At 37.9% G+C, this 19,539-nt stretch overlaps 1 protein-coding gene across 3 annotated transcripts in view; it reads right to left on the bottom strand.

Moving 5' to 3' along the window:
* MIA2 (MIA SH3 domain ER export factor 2) overlaps positions 1–19,129 on the bottom strand; it is a 34,648-nt gene extending 15,519 nt beyond the window's left edge. For 2 of the 3 annotated variants that reach the window (XM_058027034.1, XM_058027035.1), the window contains exons 1-10: positions 10,147–10,236; positions 9,041–9,172; positions 6,648–6,669; positions 6,442–6,530; positions 5,983–6,054; positions 5,204–5,314; positions 4,801–4,872; positions 4,277–4,381; positions 692–814; positions 3–126 (exon numbers count right to left, since the gene is read on the bottom strand). In XM_058027034.1, the coding sequence (XP_057883017.1) occupies positions 3–126; positions 692–814; positions 4,277–4,381; positions 4,801–4,872; positions 5,204–5,314; positions 5,983–6,054; positions 6,442–6,530; positions 6,648–6,669; positions 9,041–9,148 (826 nt within the window). In that variant the 5' untranslated portion in view covers positions 9,149–9,172; positions 10,147–10,236. Of the gene's footprint in view, positions 1–2; positions 127–691; positions 815–4,276; positions 4,382–4,800; positions 4,873–5,203; positions 5,315–5,982; positions 6,055–6,441; positions 6,531–6,647; positions 6,670–9,040; positions 9,173–10,146; positions 10,237–12,148; positions 12,250–12,399; positions 12,616–14,361; positions 15,506–15,818; positions 15,906–17,177; positions 17,312–18,851 lie in introns of those variants that run through there. The other variant, XM_058027036.1, reaches the window with a different exon arrangement.
* Positions 19,130–19,539: the final 410 nt, after the last annotated feature.

The raw sequence follows: 19,539 nt of genomic DNA, 5'->3' as shown, positions 1-19,539 counted from the left end.
ACCTAAGGGCTCTCCACTCTCTGTTTCCCCCTTTATATCTGTGTCCCAGTGGTTGTCTTCAGTGTCACCATCTTCTTGTATTGCTGAACTCCAGTCTTTCATGTTCAGTATGTATTGTGTCAGTGACTAAGAAAAAGCACACAAGAACCTCACAACCAAATAAAAGCAATGAAAATGTAGCTATCATTACAATTACTTTCTAAGATTTCTGTCCTTTATTTAGTTCCCTTAGTAGATTAAGTCAGGCCCACATACAAGATTCTAGATGCCTGATAACACTTTTTCTATCAAAGCATGTATTTGCAGGTCAACAGGCACATCCTTGTGAAGAATTTTCAGAGAGCTCTAAGCATGGATGATTTTAGCGTGGCTTGTATATGTAAGGTACACAACTATAAGAATATACACTCAAGTTCCACACTACAAACTGGGGACAGGGGGAAAAGCCAATACTCTATCAGAACTAAACGAGTTTTTCCTTAGTTGTCTTTATCAGACAGCTCCATTGTGTTACTAAGCAACCTTTTTTTGCTTAGCCAGAAACATTACATTAGAGAATAGAGACAGCAAACAAAAGCCCCAAACAGTGTAAGGCATATTAAGACAAAGAGAGGTTGTCAGGCTTTCTTGGAACTCTATGATTAGCATCAGTCTGAATAATTTGATTCAATCCTAAATGTCATAATTTTACCTTGATTTGGCTCTCTTTATTTTTCAAAACTTCTTCTACATCTGTTTTAGAAGACTCAAACATCTTTGTTTGTTCATTTAGTTCACTAAGTCGTTCACCCCATCCTTCAGCTTCTTGTAAAAGCTAAAAAGGGAAATACCAGATTAGTGTGACTGCCTACAAAACCAAGAATTGAGGATAAATAGCACTGAACCTGTTACAGGTATTGGCTACATATAAGTGGGACTTAAACCTCTCACCCACCAGTAAGAATTAACAGAGATAAGAGCACAAGAAAGTTAGCCAAAGAGTTGAAAATTAAGACTTCTATGTTTAGTTCAGTAGCTTTAGCTGCTATAGCTGTCCATTGTAATTAGTTGTTAGGATATTTTGAAGCATTTATAGCACATGTTTAGTTTATTCCACTGAAGTTTAAAAACCTTGATGTGACAATAGCAATGAATATAAAATAGTGACAATTTATTTAACAATGACATACACTGGAGAATGGATGGAAAACACACCCCAATAGGAATACACACTTCTGAAATGGTGCCTGTGCCTTTTCAACTTAGTCAAAGAAGTAAGGGAAAACAGGAAGCTTTTAGGCAGTTATTTATAGTCATGTGAATTACAAAACTGTACTATTTCTCTTCCTCCATACCTCTTGAAGTAGTTTTAAAATATTATTTTAAGAAAGCTTCCCCATTAATGAAAGTCACAGCTGAGTGTAATCAACACCTACTAGTATGTATCTCTGCAATTGACTCTGCTTAACTAAAATGATAGGTAGGTTCCAAGATTACATTTTACAGATATTCCTTAGTAAAATCTCATTTCACAAAAATATTTTACTGAGTAAAGGGATTAGAACACCTTATCGCCAGCTATTAAAAATAACCACTGCAACAAATTAACTCATGATATTGTGAGAACAAAATTGAACAGATGCAAATTTCTGTTAAAAAAAAGGCTTCTTCTGCCTGAAGTTGCAGAACAGGCTATCAGTATAAGAGCAGTAAAAGTACAGAAAAGAGTAACTAAGTTGAGCAAGAAGAACATAACAGGCAGTTGTACTAAAAATACAACCAGAAAATGTTAATTAAACAGGGAAACTGCCATGCAAATAGATAAGCAAGCTTGAACACTACTTATCAAAGAGAAACCAGACAGCACAGAACCAAAGGTATGTGACTAGAATTGAATTAACACACATTGCCCCTTGGCACACAATTGCACTTTCCAAGCCATAAAAGCCACGTATGAGTTTGCAGCATCATGCAAACAACATATTAGAGATTAGAAGACATACACAGACAACTATTTTTATCATTTCCATCATCAAAAGGTGACTTTTAAGAGATTTCTTCTTCATGAAGCCAAAGAGAAAATAAATTTACATGACTTTATACACCTGTAAGAATTACAATAAAGAGAAACAGCAAGGATTTGCAATGAGCTAAAGCAATATATATTTCCAATGATCCTGAAGAAGAAAAACAAACCAACAAAACAGCAAAGCACAGAAGTTCATTAACACTTCCCTTGTTCAACCTAAAAGGCCCAATCCTCTCTCTGACACATCACAAACCTGAAACAGCACATCTCCTATAAAGTTTAAGCTATGATGTGCCAGAAGATTATGACCCATTTATGCAAATGAACAGAGGAAGAAAGGACTCTAGTTTCTGTGAACAAATAACACCTTTGTTACCTTTGGAGCATATGTGAAATTCCATCTTTGAAAAAAAAAGTAAGAAACAAAAACCAAGTAGGATATGTATATTCTGATACAGTAAACTAACACTCAATTAGAAAGCACCTCAGAAATGAGAACACAAATAAATAAAGCAGACACTTTCTCTTTTTTCCTTACCAAGTTCCAGCAACAAATAATGTTAGATTATTTATCTACTAAAAAGCACAACAAACTACAATATGCACAAATGTTCTCAAGCTACTAAAAACTGCAACAAACCTCAGTTAACAACAAAGTGTAGCAATTAATCCTAAATAATGAGGTTAAGGAAATAGTTATACCCAGGTTGCTTTATCTGGAAGGAATACAAACCAACTTTTTTTCATCTAGGAACGTGGCAGTTGAACACTGAAAATTGTTTTTACTGATTTTTCCCCCCCCTGGTTTTCCTTGATGTAAAATGATTGCCTAAGAAATACAGGCAATTGCCAGCACTTACTATTATCTTTCTCTAAGTACTATTTTTTTTACTTTATAAAAAGGAAGGAAATTGAAGATTTTTGTCACACACAAATAATTGGATTATTTCTATTTGAACCCAAGAAATGACCATGGCGGGGGGGGGGGGGAAAGGAAACTCCTCTCTATTAAAAATTTATGTATTGCTTCTCAAAATTTATTACATAAGAATACTGTCACATTTGAAACACAGCACTGAGACCAGACCCTTCCTCCTCACAAAAACGAAGAGGATGTAGAGATTAGAAAAAAAAGACTCTTGAAAGCATATAATTCTCAAGTAACTTAATCTCACATTTATAACAGTCAAATCCACTCCTTCTCCACCCACAGCTCTTAATAAAACTGTCTTCCTTTTTCGCTAATCACAAACATAGACTGCTTCTAGAATTAGGGAAAAAGACCAAGTTTTACTAACAGAGTTGTGCAGAACTGAAATATTCCTCCTGCAAAAAAAATTTTATTTCATGTATCCCTTTCTTTTCTCCTGAACCACTAAGTTTGACATACACCATGTTTTGACAGAAAGGACTAAAGCACTCCCCAGCTTTTTATAAGACTGCTAAAAACCAACAGGCCTGTACTTCCACTCCCACCACTACTCTTTCCCCCATGCAAATATCTATCAGGTTATTCCTCAGACAACAGGGTGATAATATCTCTCAGATCACCAATCAGTCAGGAAAATAAGTACATATCCATTAAAACTACAATAAACCACCTCAAACCAACATTACACAGAACATTAAACGTTCATAGAAAATATCTATTTATTAAGAAAAAAGAAATAGCTGCACTGTAAAACAACTATTGCATATACTAAATATTTTAAAATATTCAGTGTTCTTTGTGATCTGGCTACAGCACTGAGGAAAATAGACAATTAAATTTGGGAAGTAACAATCTTTTCTGTTCCTCTCTATTACATACCTGATTTTCAATTAATACATCTACAGTGGTACCACAGTATGTTTTTTACCTGTCTTCAGAATACTCTGCAATTCCTCAATTTCCTTCGTTTTCTAGACCAAGTAAAAGAATTTTCTCTCTGCCTCTGTAGAAAATTTTAGCAGTGGACTTGTTCAGGTATTCCTGCTTTCCAATAGGTCTCAGCAAAGTTCTTACCAGAATTATATTACCACATGCTCTCCTTCCACTGAGCTCCATGCATGATTCCCCACAAACTGTAACTACTGCATTTCTTTTAAAACAGAATTATTTTATACAAACATAAAATTGTTTTAAAAACCATGTCCTCTTCCCCATTCCATTTGCTAAAACACACAAGAGGTTAGTACTGTTGTTGAGGATGAGCTCTTTGGAGAAACCATATTTATCAGTATCATAGGAAAACACAGTATTTCTAAGGATGACTAGGAAGAACCTACCTGTTTCTCACTTTCCTGGAGATGGCTGTTTTCATCTACTGCATCCTGAACAGATGTCTTGAGTCTCTCAGTATTAATCTGATACACTTTTAGGGTGGACTTGGCCTAAATGAAATTAAAAAGTCTGTTGCTTAAATGGTATTGGTGAAGATATAGGCAGGGTCATGATGGTATGACCAGACTTGTCTTAGGTTTTCTGGCTGGGCTACATATATACTGTCACATTTTCTCTACAATTTCAACAGTTTTTGCTGATTGTAGTTTTACATTCAGCAAAATTTCATTGAGGAGTAAGAAAACTAAGAAAAGACAAGGTAACTACTTCTCAATAAATGCCAATCACTATATGAAATTAAAAGTTGCTCAATCAAGCCAGACCAAAGTACTAAGCTTTAAAAACTCTTTTGGTTTACACAGCATATGATCTCTGCACCCCTAACAGAAAAAAAATTAAAGCAGTAACTACGTGGCAAACATAGAAATTGCAAAGATTTGAAAACAGAAACTATAAAGGTTAGACATACCTCATCAATTTGTGACTGGATAGATTTTTCTTCATTCTCTAAAGACTCCACTTTCTCCTGAATTTCAGCCACCTGAAAATTATTAGTTGTCATACACCTTCTTTCACATATTTGACTGACAATGTCTAGGCAACTGATAAAATTATTTTTATTTATAAACTGAGAAAGTTCTACTGCTGAGTCAGTAAAAATGTGTGTAAAACCATGTTGCAACAAAACTGGCTTTTCTTCTTTTGACTATTTTCCTTTATCATTTTTCTAATGTTACAGGGAAGACAAAATGGAAAATGTAGTTTTTATTTCAGAACACACAAAGAAAATAGTTTGTCTTATCTGCAGAGATTTTTTTCTGTGAGAACTTTTTCTTAAATGAATAGAAAGAAAGGATTCTATTTATTCTTACCAAGGTATCATTTTCCAACTGCTTTGATTTTTCTTCTTCCAGTTCTTTTTCTAGATTCTCTATTTTCTCGTTGAGTTTCAAGTTTGACTTGTTCAGCTTTTCATGCATTTCCTAAATCAAGTTGGTTTGTGAGTTAATAAAACATGTGATATTAACTACATATGAAGACAATAAGTATATTTTAAATATGACAGAAAAGTATGTTTTACTCAAATACTCTAGAGACTCCAGCATGAAGAAAAACTGTAAGAATTAGCTCTGCAGGATCTGAGGTGAAAATGAAATAAACCTACTTGCTTTTTTTAACATTAATTTTATAGAGCCTTGGGTATTTGATTCACTTATCCAGAACTCTTTTACAAATATATTCTCAGTTTGGGGGATATAAACAATGTAGTGGTAATTTTTCTTTAAAACTGTGCACCCGTAGACTGTGGAAATTATTTGAATTAGATAAGGTGAGGAAAAAAATCATGCACTACCCTCTCTCCTGGAAATGGGAACAATTTACTCCTTAAATATTGTCCAATATGCCCTTTGTTCTAGTATTACTCATCCTCAATGCAATTGTTAAAAAAGGCTCCTCTTAATTTAAATGCTTTGATTTTAAGTCATTTTCAGTAACCCAATTAAAACTATTGTGTTGGAGTTTTTGGGTTTGCCTGACTTTTTTGTTATTGTTTTTACTTAGTTTGTTTGGGTATTTTTTAATATGGGCCACAGTTTTGCTAAAATACTGCCTTATATTGTAGAAGCAACAATTTCCATTAATCTTTTACCTCAATAAAAGATGCATCTGTTGATTCTTTCAGAGTGTTACCATCCTTCAGAGACAATTGTAAATCTTCAAACTGAAAAGGAATTACTTTATGTCAGAATATAGGTAAATGATTGACTAAATACTAGCATTAATTTGGAATGCTCTGAAACACAGACATCACCTAAATATTCACAAATGCACCTTGCTGGAAATCAGGAAAGCCTTAACCCTACTACACTATCCCAGTGATATAAACAAAAAAATATGACATCTTGAAGTTGATTCCAGTGAAATATATCATATTGATAGTTTGAACTCAGAACTTGCTAACACCTTAACTGCTCTTAAAGACACTGACAGAAAAAAGCATTTGAAGAAGCCCTTTGTAAGCTTTAAAACATCTTACTTTTCTAAAAGTTAATACTTTACTTGATAGAATCCATTCCTACAACACATCTGAATAAATGAGGACTGTTACCTCTTTTTTGCAGAGGCTGAGTTTTTCAAGAATTTTGCATTTTTCTTCAACTAGTTCAGCAACTTTATTGGCAAGCTGTTTTTCCCTTCCTAAAAAGTGAAAGACAAGCAAATGTTGCATCATCCAAATAATTAAAGGTGAAAAAAGAAAGAATAAAGCCACATTCCAGAGAAATATGAAAAATTAAGTATCAAAAATAAGCTTACCTACATAAAGTCGACTTCTAACCTGGAAAAAAGAGAATAAATATTGAAAATGTCTGATCAACTACTCTGACATATTATCTGAAAACTGATCTTTTAAGCTGTGATTCCATGCCAAGTTTAACCATGGAACTTAAAAAAGGAATATAAATATGGCTCCTACTAAAAACAGGCAATCATATCTGCTGCTCTCACCCCCTCCGTGTCTGTGTGTTTGCCCTGTCCTTCTCCCACTCTTATCAGACAAAAGAGGGGAAAGGAGATTAGTTTTCACCTGGATCACTTTAATAACACACCTTTGTATATTCACCACATAGAACACAGTCAGAAAAGTAGGAAAAGGAAGGGAGGGGAAAGCTCCACACTGAGCTCAGATTTCCTATTGGGAAAGATCTCTCACACATTACAACACACAACAGCTAAAGCTGCAGTAAGGTACAACCTGATGGGCATCCTTCAAGTGCCAAGTGAGCAGCTGCCACATAGGGTCTAGTGCACTAGAATCAAAATCTAACAAACTGCAGGGCAAAATCTGTCACAAATGGCCTCTACAAGGATGCAGAACTTGGCTGAACCCACAGAACTGTTACAACACAGCATTTCTCTCACAGCTGGGCCTGGGTCATGTGCCTAATGTAACAATGGGGCCCTCAGATCTTCCCTGTTTCCTCCTAATTTAAAGCTAAGGAGCCCAAATAACAAAAAAAGGGTAAGAAAGTTGTAAGCATGCTTTTATCCTATCATCCCCAATGGATGGTTAGTTACTCCATTACTTTTCAGTGACCATCAATTCTTCAAGGAGCAGCCAGTGCAGTTCTAAGTAAGGATGACTGAAAAAGCTATCAATAACTTCTGTAATATCTCCTGCCTTAAGTGGCATGTGCAGGAAGAAAACAATACCAGGTTAGCTTGCTTGCATGATTTCAGCTCAAATGCCTTTTGTATCACCCAGAGGGATGCCTCTAAACACTAATACCCTTACAGAGAAGGTCAGTTCATGTTAAAATCCTAAAAATGCAGTTGCTCATAACTGAAAAACTAACCAGTCTTAAAACATCAGTGTCATTACACCTACTACCCAAACCACAATGACTGTATGAGAGTATGTGAAAAATGGGAAGAAGTTTAGAATACTGAGTAACAGATACTGACCCCATTTCCGTAGCAGGGAAAGTATGGTAGGCAGCTTTTATTACTCAGATCCTTACTTACTCTCAAGAGAAGACAGGCATTACCTCAAAAATTTAATCTGATTTGTGCATTGAAAGGTTTCAGTACTGCAGCTCTCAAAGTCATCAGATTAGTGCTCACAAAGAGCATGCAGTTAAATTGGTTCAGTGTTGCAGTGTTGCAATAAACAGAATCCAGGTGTCACTGTTCAAAGAGTTGTAAAATGCCCCCCTTGACAGGAAACCACATGGATTGCTTTTGCTTGAAAGACCTGAGCTGCTCTGGCTATGGCCAGGCTAGTCACAGAGATATCAATACACACAGCAATACATACACCCTAGGGAAGACATCTGTATCTTGTGAAAATAATTTAAGGGCTGACTTTGAAAGTTCAGTGTAAAAATTAAAAAGAGGAAGCTTTACTGCAGCAAGTTTCATTGCATTTCCTCTTACAACAGTCACTCACTACATATTCAAACACTTATTATCTTGACAAAACAGACTTTTCAACTTCTCTTGTAGAGAGATTCTAAATTCAATCACAATAGATTTAAAACTCTGAAGCATTTTCTATCTTGAACAGGAAGGATAACAACTTCAATGCAAACTATTAATGCACTCTACATATCTGCAAGTAACTTGAACACTTTCTGTGCTGGTTTTGTCTGGAATTAAGTTAATTTTCTTCGCAGTAGCTGGCATGGGACTGTATTTTGGACTTGTGCTGAAAAGCACTGAAAACACATGGATGTCTGAGATATTGCTGAGCAGTGTTCACACAGAGTCAAGACCTCTTCTGCTTCTCACCCACAAGGAGGCTGCAAGCTCACAAGAAGCTGGGAGGGGACACTTGACTGACCAGAGGGATAATCCACACCATGCTGACATCATGCTCAGCACATAAAGCTGAGGGGAAGGAGGAGGAAGAGGGGGTGTGTGGAGTGATGGAGTTTGTCTTCTAGAGTAACTGCTACATGTGATGGAGCCCTGCTTTCTTGGAGACAGCTGAACACCTGCCTGCCCAAGGGAAGCAGTGAATCAATTCTCTGTTTTGCTTTGTTGCATGCACTGCTTTTGCTTTTCCTATCAAACTGTCTTCACCTCAACCCACAAGTTTTCTAACTTTTAATCCTCTGATTCTCTCCCTCTTTCCAGCCTGACAGAGGGAGCGAGAGAGTGGCTCTGTGGTGTTTATTTACTGTCTGGGGTCAGACCACAACACTTACTGATTGATAACTTCTGTACAGGAACAGCAGAATGGTCAAGGCTCCAACAATGCCAGCACAAATCACTATTTCCCACGGGAAACCATACAGATCAGGCCCAGGTCTCATATCTTCAGGCAGTGAAGCCACAGCCTGAAAAGTAAAGTGAAAAGCTTCAGCTAAAGGAAAAGAGGCTAATATTATTCACAGAAACAGACATTAAATGTTGACATTGTTTACTTCCAAGGCTTGTATATCTATTTTTTTCCAAAACTCTGCGAAAATGGTTAACAGAAGCATTTGATTTTTAAATGACAGATTTACCAGGTGAAGAAAAAAAGTTCCAATAAGACATGAAAACCGGCAGATAAAGCTCTGAAACCTTTTCTTTCTGAGACTATCAATTATCACAAAATTATTTGGGTTAAAAGGGATCTAAAAGATCTAGTTTCAATCCCTCTGCCAGTGGCAAGAGCACTTCCCACTGGACCTACTTCCCCAAAACCCATGCAGCCTGCCCATGAACACTTCCAAGAGATGGGGCATCCACAGATTCTCTGGACACCTTGCTCCAGTGCCTCATCACCCCCACAGTAAAGAATTTCCTTCTCTTATCTAACCTAACCTCATCCTTTCCAGTTTAAAGCCATCTCCCCTTATCCTATCACTACGTGCCCTTGTAAAAAGTGCCTCTCCAGCCTTTTCGTTGGCCTCTTCAGGAATTTACTACGGAAAATTCTCCTTTGAGTTGTCTTACACATTTCACTGCTGTCAGAAACAACAACAGTAAGTACTTCTTAACTGTCTGGTAGAAAACTTGCTTGGTAGAAAAACCTGTTCAACCAACCTGATGCTAAAATAACATACTCAACACACCGGTGATTTAACACATTTTAAACACTTCGATACACTCGCGTTTCCTTTGTAAACGGATCTATTTGCTCAAAGATACGACGTGCTCCATGTGGCTCCAATTCACCACACGTGAGCCGTGCCTAAGGACCCGGCGCTGTGCACTTACGCCTTCATTTCGGTTTCTCCCCTGCCCGAGCCCCTCGGCAGCAGCGCTGCACAAGCCCCCGGCCCTCGCGGGGGCTGCGCCGAGCCCGCGTCACTCGGTCACTCACCCAGCGCAGCCCTTCCCAGGCCAGCCCGCAGTAGCGGCGGGCGCTGTCCCGCAGCCCCGGCCACAGCCCGGCCGTGCCAACGCCGGTGCCGGCCCCGGGCCCCCCGCGCCCGCCCGCCGCCATCTTCCCGCGGGCGGCGCGCGCCCCTTCCGGCCCGCCGCCTGACAACCGGCCCGTACCACCGCCCGCCGGGGGGGCGGGGAGGAACCACTGCTGCCGGGGGGAGCGGGGGGCGCGCCGCACAGGTGGCAGCCGCGGGGCCCGGCGCGGCTCCCGACCACCGCCGGCAGACCCTCCCCGGGCACGGGGGCCGGAGGCACCGGCAGCTGCCCTCGGCGTGCGCCCACCGGCACGGACGTGGCCCCGCGGAACCTGCTCCTGTTCCTCCCTGAAGTTGCGCTCAGAGAAACTCACCTCTCGAGCGGCGCTGGCCGCCTCCATGCCCGCCCGTGGCACGGCAGTAAAGCTCCCCGGGCAGGCCCGGCTCCCGGCAGGCCGCCCGCCGCGCGTGTCCCGGCCCGGGCGGCGGGGCCGGTGGGGCGGGCAGGGCCGGGGCGGGCCGCAGGTGGGTCCCGGGAGCGCAGGGCTGGGCGGGCCCGAGCGCTGCCGCGTGCCTGTGCTAAAAATGACCCTGGCGGGCTGCTGGTAGCAGGTGTAAGGGGAGACGCAACGCCACATAGCAAAGGATTCTCCTTCGTCTCATTCACTAGGATTAACGCTAATTTGATTTGGGGTTTGTTTTTTAACTACTAAAAACAAACAAACAAAAACCCCAAAACAAAAAAAACACCACCACCACCAAACAAACAAAAAACAAACACAAAACCCCTAACAACAACAAACAAACAAAAAAACCCCACAAAAAAATCCCCAAACACAAACAAACCCCCCCCCCCCCCCCCGCTGTGTGATAGCGACTTTGACAATGAAAGGTGAGTGACTGGACTGCAAAGCATCTAAGGGACCAGGATAGGTGGATGGTGAAAGTGCCTTTTTTAGCTTTTTTATCTGGATCAAACAGTACAAGAACGAGTTTGGCGGTAGCAGTGAACTGTCAGTGAGTTGCAGTCAGTCACGAGGGACAAAGGCCCTGCGTTTTCCTCATCCTAAACTACAAATTAACCGTAATCTATATACATACACTGGAAATCAGAAATAAATTTATGTGGTTCTTAAACTTCAATTACCCTATCTAAACAAAGTTCAACCAAAGCACCACAGTGAAGTTTACAAATGGCACTGCACCAGCCACCACTCTCTTATTTAGAGCAGACGTGCAGGAACCTTTTCCTCAAGGTGCTCGGGCAGCGTTGTTTCTTGTGCAGTTGTGCCCCTTAAGGTTCACCTTCACTCTGCACTACGTTTCGATGTTTAAGACACCCCCATAGCAATAATAACCCCATTTCTATTTTATATATATATATATTTTGCATAGAAACGTGTTGCAGTGTGATGCCATTTCCTGTTTAACCTATTGACAGAAGACGTGGTTAACAGAAACGTATCTTTAATGCAATTACGAATGTGGGTAGGATTTGTGAATCAAGGCTTTGAAAATACACTTTAAAAACAAGGGAACTTGTCTGGTTATTTTATTATTCATAAGCCAAATTTTTTAAGTCTAAGCAAATTTAATGAGTACTGTTCTGAGAACTAGAGGGAGCTATTAGTTTCATTAAAAAAAAAAAAAAAAGAAACAAAACCAAACAAAAAATTAAAAACAACACTCAGGTGTTTCCTGCCTGTTAAAAAAGCCCACAAAACAAAACCCCAAATCCTCACACCCTAAATTCATCAGATTGTGCGCTGCAAAGGGGCAGATGATGAGCAGCTGACCTAACACTGTGCTCTGTCTCATTTGGCATCAGATAACCCTGGAAGCAGGGAACGGGAGAGGGTTTATTTAAAAGGATTTATGTTTTAGGAATTTCACTGCAGAACATTACTTGTGGCTGGCTTAAATTTGCACTAATTGATGTTATAACCTGGAAAGAATTCTTACCGTTTGGATGATAATCACCACTGCTGATGATGCAGATTTTATTGTTTCTCTGAACTCAAGAGCATTCAAGCATTCAAATATCTGATGTATCCAGCCTCCTTCTGGTTGGATCATAAGGAATAAAACAAGAGGTTTTACATTGCTATTGTCAACTTCATATAATTCCAACTGGATTAATTGATTTTTGTTTTGTTTTTTTTTTTTAAGATTGCAAATTTATTTTCCTCAAAATCACAGAACTTAGCACTTACCATTACTTGGAACATAGTTCTGGATGGCATCAGAGAAAGACATTTTGACATCAGCCTCAGAGTCAGATGCTGTACTGTCCATTTTTGTTTCAGAATTTACTGAAGCAATGGCTGTTGCTTTTGAATCTTGATCACTGTCATGTTCACTGTCTTCAGCTACATGCATTTCATGCTCCTTCTCTGGTGTTTCTTCTAGTAGCTTTCTTCTGCCTACTCCTGCACATAATTGTGAAGGGAAATCATGGTTACCTTTAGAAGATTCAACTTATTCTTACAAGATATTAACTTTTACAGAGATGTTTTTTTGTTTTTATTTTCCTCAACTTAAAGCCCAACACTAGAAATGGGCTACAGATGTATGACTTAAGAAACACTATACAAATAATGGTCTCAGGATTTGAAGGATAGAGCTTTAAGCAAAACTTACATTGTAGTAAAGTAAGTAAAAAATAAGTGCTCAGGAAAAAATACGTTTGGTTTTGATAGTTTGTAGATTCCCTGGTCAGGATTAGTAAGTCTCTTTTTTATATCCAAATACAAGTGGGGTAAGCTTTAGAGCGAGAACAGTTGAAAATACCATGGAGGATTAAAGATTAACAAATTCCAAGATATCAAGCTTCCCTGCAAAATACAAGCAACCACAGGCATGTTCATGTAGAAGTATGACTGAAGGCACCTGGCTGCCTCAGTTTTAGTAACTTGGAATAAATGCCTGAAGCCAATAAAATATTGCTTGCAAAAAAACCCACACCATGCTTACCCACAAAGAAAAAAGTTACGGATTGTTAAAGTTAGTCATATGCTTCAAGACAGTACTGGCCAAAGATACGCATCTGAAGTAGTCCAGCAGTTCAAGAGGAGTAATTTGCTCTGAACCTGTTACCATTATATTAACTCAACTTATGTTATCAGATCCTTGAAATATCACAGATCAGTCCATAACTGGTATGAGTTAGGCTCACTACCTCTTCATTTTAAATCACCAGAAGGAGACAGTGTTCCATCTGTTGTGGTTTTATTTTTGCCAACAAAGGATATTTTGTTCTTGCTAAATCACTGTTAGTGAAACATTACTCTAGTAACTTGAGCTGCAGTTTGGGCAGCACACCTAATTGTTATAGCAGACAAAAGCTCTGGCAGCTCTAGAAGAACATTCCTTTTTTCTGTATATTTTTCCTGCTCAGTGTCCAAATTGTGTCCCTTTTGTGCAGACACAATGACCTGTGCCCTCCACACAGCATTATCTTTAGTTGAGTAAGCTGTAATTTCACTGTGAATCTTTTCAAATTGCTGGTGCTGCTGCAGCAGCTTACTTCCATCACAGAGATACTCTAAGAGTTGTTTAACAAATTGTTTTAATTTAAATAAAATTGTTGAAATGTAATTAATGGGGTTGGTAAAACTATTTATCATACAGTATATGCCTTTATGATTTCTGATGATGTTCATCATTAAAATGTCCTGACTGAAATATTTGATGTATTCATAAAAACTCTGTGAGACACTTCTATTGTGTGGTTTGTGAATTTCATCTTTTACAGTACTATCCACTTTGAAATGGCTTTTGGATGCTGAATTTTTTGTACACCATAACCTTTGACTAGTTTGGGTGTTTTCAGACTAAGACTTGGTTCTGTCTTCTTGTCACATGAGGTCTTCTTGATGCCCAGATGATTATTTGTAGTTCTTGGCAATTCCCCATAATGCTGTACTTGCCCTTCTTTGGTTGTTGAACTCAGAAATTTCAGTATGTCCTCAAAATGATTAAAAGACAAGCTATGGCTGTGTTCTTCAGATATTTCAGGCTTTTCTCCTGTATTTTTTATGTCTGAGGGATCACAATTTGGAGGGGCTCATGAGAACTAGGCAATTGATTTGATGCAATTGATTCATGTTCCTGTTGATTATCATGTGTGCCCATATTATAATTAATAAATCTATTATAGATATTTGTATACCAACCTGATTGGCCATGTCTGCTTTCTGACTCCTGATTTTTCTTTTCAGCTCCACTATTTCTCAGCAGTTGGCTTTCTGATACCAAGTCTTCTTCTGAACTGTGAAGTTCATTTGGCTTCTCTTTGTCATGTGTTAGTGTATCAAAAGATGATTCTCTGCTATTTGAGGTGTTTTTGGTGTCATTAAGAGTATGTGCACATGCTTGTACCTCCCCAGGATTTGGTCTGTTACTGTTTGAATCTTTTATTTCTTGTGCATAATTCTCATCTCCTTCATCTGTCACCGCATTAAATGTTTCCTTTGATTCTTTGCCCATATGTAATTCTTTCTGGTCTAAAGTCTGCTCTTCCTCATTCTTATTTGCTTGATCCATTGTTTCTCTGCTTCTCTGGTCCTCTGTAGCAATTGTAGCTTCCTCAGCATGGCCAAAATTAAGAACATCACTTAAACCCAAATTAAACCAATTTGATTTGGATTCTTGGCTTCCACTCGTTTCTTCTTGAGGCAATACCTCGGTGGCTGTGGTTCCCTGTTCAGTACTAGAATGCTCGGGCACAACAGAGACATCATGGGTTTGTGGATCATTCTTTTCTGATGCCAAATCAACATCTTCCTTCTTTTCACCAAAATACAGAAAGCTTGTCAGTCCACCTTCAAACCAACCAGATGCAGGGGGTTCTTGTTCCTCCTTATCATTTGACTCCTGTAAATCTGTAAAGCTGTAATTTTCAGCTACTACCTCTGTTTCTCTGCCTTGATAATTACTTGCTTCTGAAGATTCAGTAACAGCTTTTAAGGGCTCTTCATCATTTTCACTTTCTGTGGTGAACCATCCTGAAATCCAACTAGACTGAGTTTGAACAGGTTCTACTGGGAGACTGTTTTGCATTTGTGGCTCTTCAGTATCATCTTTTGTAACCAACTTTTTGTTGATAGACTCCTCAATGCGAGATTCCTCTGAGTCATTTTCAGAAACTGATTCTTCCTTTTGTATGGGGTCTTTTGTATATTGTAAGAGTTTGTTTTCATGCAGCTTTGATTCTGCATCAGACAATGAATATTCACTTTCTTTTTTGTGATCATGTAATGTGTTATCTTCACTTTCAAAATTGTACTTATCTTCATTAAGACAAAGGAAATCAGTTTCCTAAAAGAATAATATTAACTTTTAGAATGTTCTAATGTGTAATCCTACAGCAAAATATATCCTTGTTCTTTCTGTTATAATTTTACACAAAGAACTGTAATTAATCATATTATTCCTAAAGGTTATACATCTAGATCTAGATATATTTATATCTGTAGAAGTTATTTTAGAGAACAATAAACATGCAACTGGAACAATTATAAAACATATTTTGAATAATCTGAAATAATCCACCAACAGTTGAATTTCTAACTGGATATTAGATTTTCAATTGTTGTAAGCTACATTGGAAAATCTAGTAATGTTGATTTACCTTAGTGAGCACTTCAACTTCTTCTCCAATTAAAACTTCTTCAACCTCCACAGCATCTCTTGGGAAATAGCCAAAATCCTTTCCTTTCTGTAAAAAAGTAAAACTAATAAGAGCATTTAAACTTCAGTGATATGTATATTAGGGACTCGTACATATGCTGGAAAAGTATGGATGAACAATAAACTTATAGAACAGCCCCCTATCTCCTTAACTCTGTTTTGTCAAATAATTGGTTTATTTTTCCTTCATGGAAGTGTTCCCCTTGCCATTTTAGAAAGCAAAAGGACGGATATTACTCCATGCTATTATATTCTATATTATTTTTATGAACATGTGTTTGTGCAGTACCAAAGCAGTAGCCTTAAAGCTGCTTCAGCTGAAGACAGTGGTGTGTGCACTGATGGTCACAGTCAGATCCTACTAAAATTGGCTGCAAATTTCCCATTGTCTCAAGTGGGAAAAATGTCATGCCTTAATAACTAATGACCCATATTGAGTTACAAGAAAAGTAGGATATGAAATTCAGATATGAGACTAGCTGCAGCTCAAGAGAAAATGACAAAGAAGATGGCAACACTACAGAAAATAAATTAGTGATAGGGCCCAGAAGAATCAAGTCCCTCTGGCCAAAAAACCACTGCTGTTTTTACATCAAACCATTGCATGTAGCCTTTAATGGAGGGATATATCTTGGAAAGCAAGGAATAGTGAGGTACCTGCAAAGATGCTCTTGGATGAAAAAGAAAGGAAGACAGAATGTCCCTGTTATACAATAGATGTGACAGATTATTTACAGAAAAAAACCCTACCCAAAAATGTACCAATGTCTTGTAGTTTTAAAGCACTTACATGGTTTCACTAGCAGTAAAACTTGATTTGGATCAATGCATCCATTCCTTCTTAAATGACTGTTCTAATTTCATTGACACTTGTTCCAAGTAATTAAATATGCATGATAACTTCTCTGGGAGCTTTCCTTAAGCACTGGATTGTGAAGTCAGGTCCCAGTCTGACCTGGGATGTCTTACCCATAGACCTATAGGTAGGAACCTGACCTGATAGATCTGAATGTTTTCAAGGAAACTAGATTAAATAATTACAGCCAGATGATAAGATGAAGGAAACAGAAAACTTGTATTTGGATCTTGACTTTTTTTCTCTATGAGTGATCTTTGCCAGGATTTGATTTTCTCTTTCTGTATAAAGATGGTAACAATGACCCAAATACTGTATTCATCCATGGCTGGTTAATATTCCAAAAGAGATAGAAGATCCTTAGAAGCAAGCATACTGTGGTTGTTATGCTATTACTATATCTAAAATATTTATGGGGCAAGTCTTTCAGATTGAATTACTTACACTTCCTGTCCACAAGTTTTCATTTTCCCTTGAAAGTTTGGAGTATACGATGATCTCCTCTCCTGTTTTGAAGTTAAGATACCGGCAGTCAGGCCCTAAGTAGTCGGTAGTGGCTTGAACTCGGCTCATTGCCTCTGGAATAATGGAAAGAAATAAACAAATACAGCATCCATTTTATCTGAAGTCACTTTACTGAAGAAATCGGATATATATCTAATACTGATGAATTGCAGTAGCAAACATTTTTATGTATGTGCTTTGTTATAATATTAACCCATTTATATCATTGTGTGGAAATCACTAACGCAAAAAGCAGCCCTGTCTTGTTTTCTTTCCCATGTACTGCAGACATCAAGGGGAAAAGCTCTTGTCCTATATGGACATTTTTAAGTGCTTGTTTAGCCAAGGTTTCAATGCTTAAATAGAAAGAATGTATGCAGGATTAGCAATTACTAATCTACTAAAGTAATTAAATTAACATTAAAATTTATTTAGGCTAAACAGCTAAAAAGTATTTCCCAGGCATATTTATAACTTTATAGTTCAGAAATTCTAATTTAGATCTAGTAATTATTTTAGGGATTTTGTCCTCTTTTTTGAATACATTTATCTTATGATGAAAATACATAAATTTTAGGAATATAAACCTTAAACATGTTGTTAAAACTGAAGTTTCCAGTTCAGTTTGAATTATTTTGTTTTCTTTGTCTCCACCCCAGTCTCCCCACAGAAACCAGTCAGTAGTAATGTGCTCTGGTCAGTTTGGAGGCCCTTTCACATGCTCTTCCGCAAAGATAGAGGAACATCCTTCTGAACATCCAAAACCTACTGAAGTTGGTACTGAAGTTGGCTCCCATAAGAAAATGGAAATCCATTATGAGAGGAAGTCTAAGGTCTCTCCAACTTCAGGGGAAATGGAAGATGGAAAAGACATTGAAAATACAACACCTAAGTCTGCTAAACAAATGGAAACAGGTTAGAAACTGCTTCAACTATGATTATGACAGGTTTCACAATGGTAATCAGTGGTTAGTAAACAGGACATTTGTCCACTTGTGATTCAGTGTCTCTGCCTCCTGCAGAGTTATTTACTCTTTGAACACCACAATAAATAGTTACAGCACTTACTTCATGTAAAAGAATAAACAATAAGTAAAGAGTAAATATTAACTGTGTTTTGTAAAGAGTGTTTTGTAAGAAGGATTACAAAAGAAATCCCAAACCAGTTTGCCGGTAGAAAAAAAACCTCAAGGGTTCTGCAGAATGGGCTATGAATGTACTATATAGACATGAGAAAGCCTTCTTTCTCAGTTTATAACCCACCATTTAAATTTTATTTATATTTTGTTTCTTTTCTTTTGTACCTGCTAAGAATTAGTTAAAAATACTTTAAAGCTGTTTTATACTGCCCATTTTGGGGACACCTGAGGAAAACGAGCTACTCAAAAATATTTTTACTGAACTTTGGTATGTATAACCTTACACAACAAACCAGCAAGTCTTTTTTTTCTCTTTTTATTTTAAAATTTCAAGCTTATTCCTCTTAAATGTAACCACAAGCATTTGCTATGGCTACTCATTTTTAGTCTGTTTCATTGCTAATTTCGAATTATGATTCCCAACAGCTGCATATACACCACAGACTCCCTTTGAAAAAAACAAATTTTTACTTACTCTCACATTCCGGATCACCACACTTCTTCCATTTTGAAAGTACCTTTGTACTCTGCACACTTGCTGAAAATGAAATTACTAACAACAGAATTCTCTGATCCAAGATCCTTGACATTTTAGATTAAATCCAGAATGCACTGAAACTGTGGAAACTGCATTGATGGGCAGTTAGCAAGAATATTTTACATTTTCCTTAGTCTAACAAAGCATTGCAAGTAAACTTTCAATCCTGTTTTCCTTCTCTGATCTGCTTAAACAGAAGTACACTATGCTAACCTACTAACAATCTGCAGAGTCAGGTGTCCTGATTATACACATGCATTAATAATTAACTATGTTCTGATAGCTTGGCTGATGTTTTGAATACAAAGAAAGTAGTTCTGGTAAAATCAAAATTTAGCCTCTATCAGAAAGATTCTTCTGTACTGAGTTTGTACAAGGTTGTGCCAGGGGAAATTCAACAGGAGTTGTATTAGGATTATTTCTGGATTATGAATGCATTTTTAATGAACCTCTTTCATGTGATTTTAAGATGGTGTAGTGTGATGACCAAGAAGCCTGGCAAGGTCTAAGATAGCCTACTATCTACAGCCTACCCCACATTCCTTCTACTTTATCTTTGCAGATGGATTTCTGCTTAGCTGACATCAAGAAAGGATGAGTGGGCTGGAGGAGGCCCTGTGGAGAT

This window comes from Melospiza georgiana, chromosome 6 (assembly GCF_028018845.1).
Source record: "Melospiza georgiana isolate bMelGeo1 chromosome 6, bMelGeo1.pri, whole genome shotgun sequence".
NCBI classification, from domain to species: Eukaryota; Metazoa; Chordata; class Aves; order Passeriformes; family Passerellidae; genus Melospiza; species Melospiza georgiana.
The sequence above is the reverse complement of the archived record's forward strand: the minus strand, read 5'-3'. Positions and strand labels throughout refer to the sequence as shown.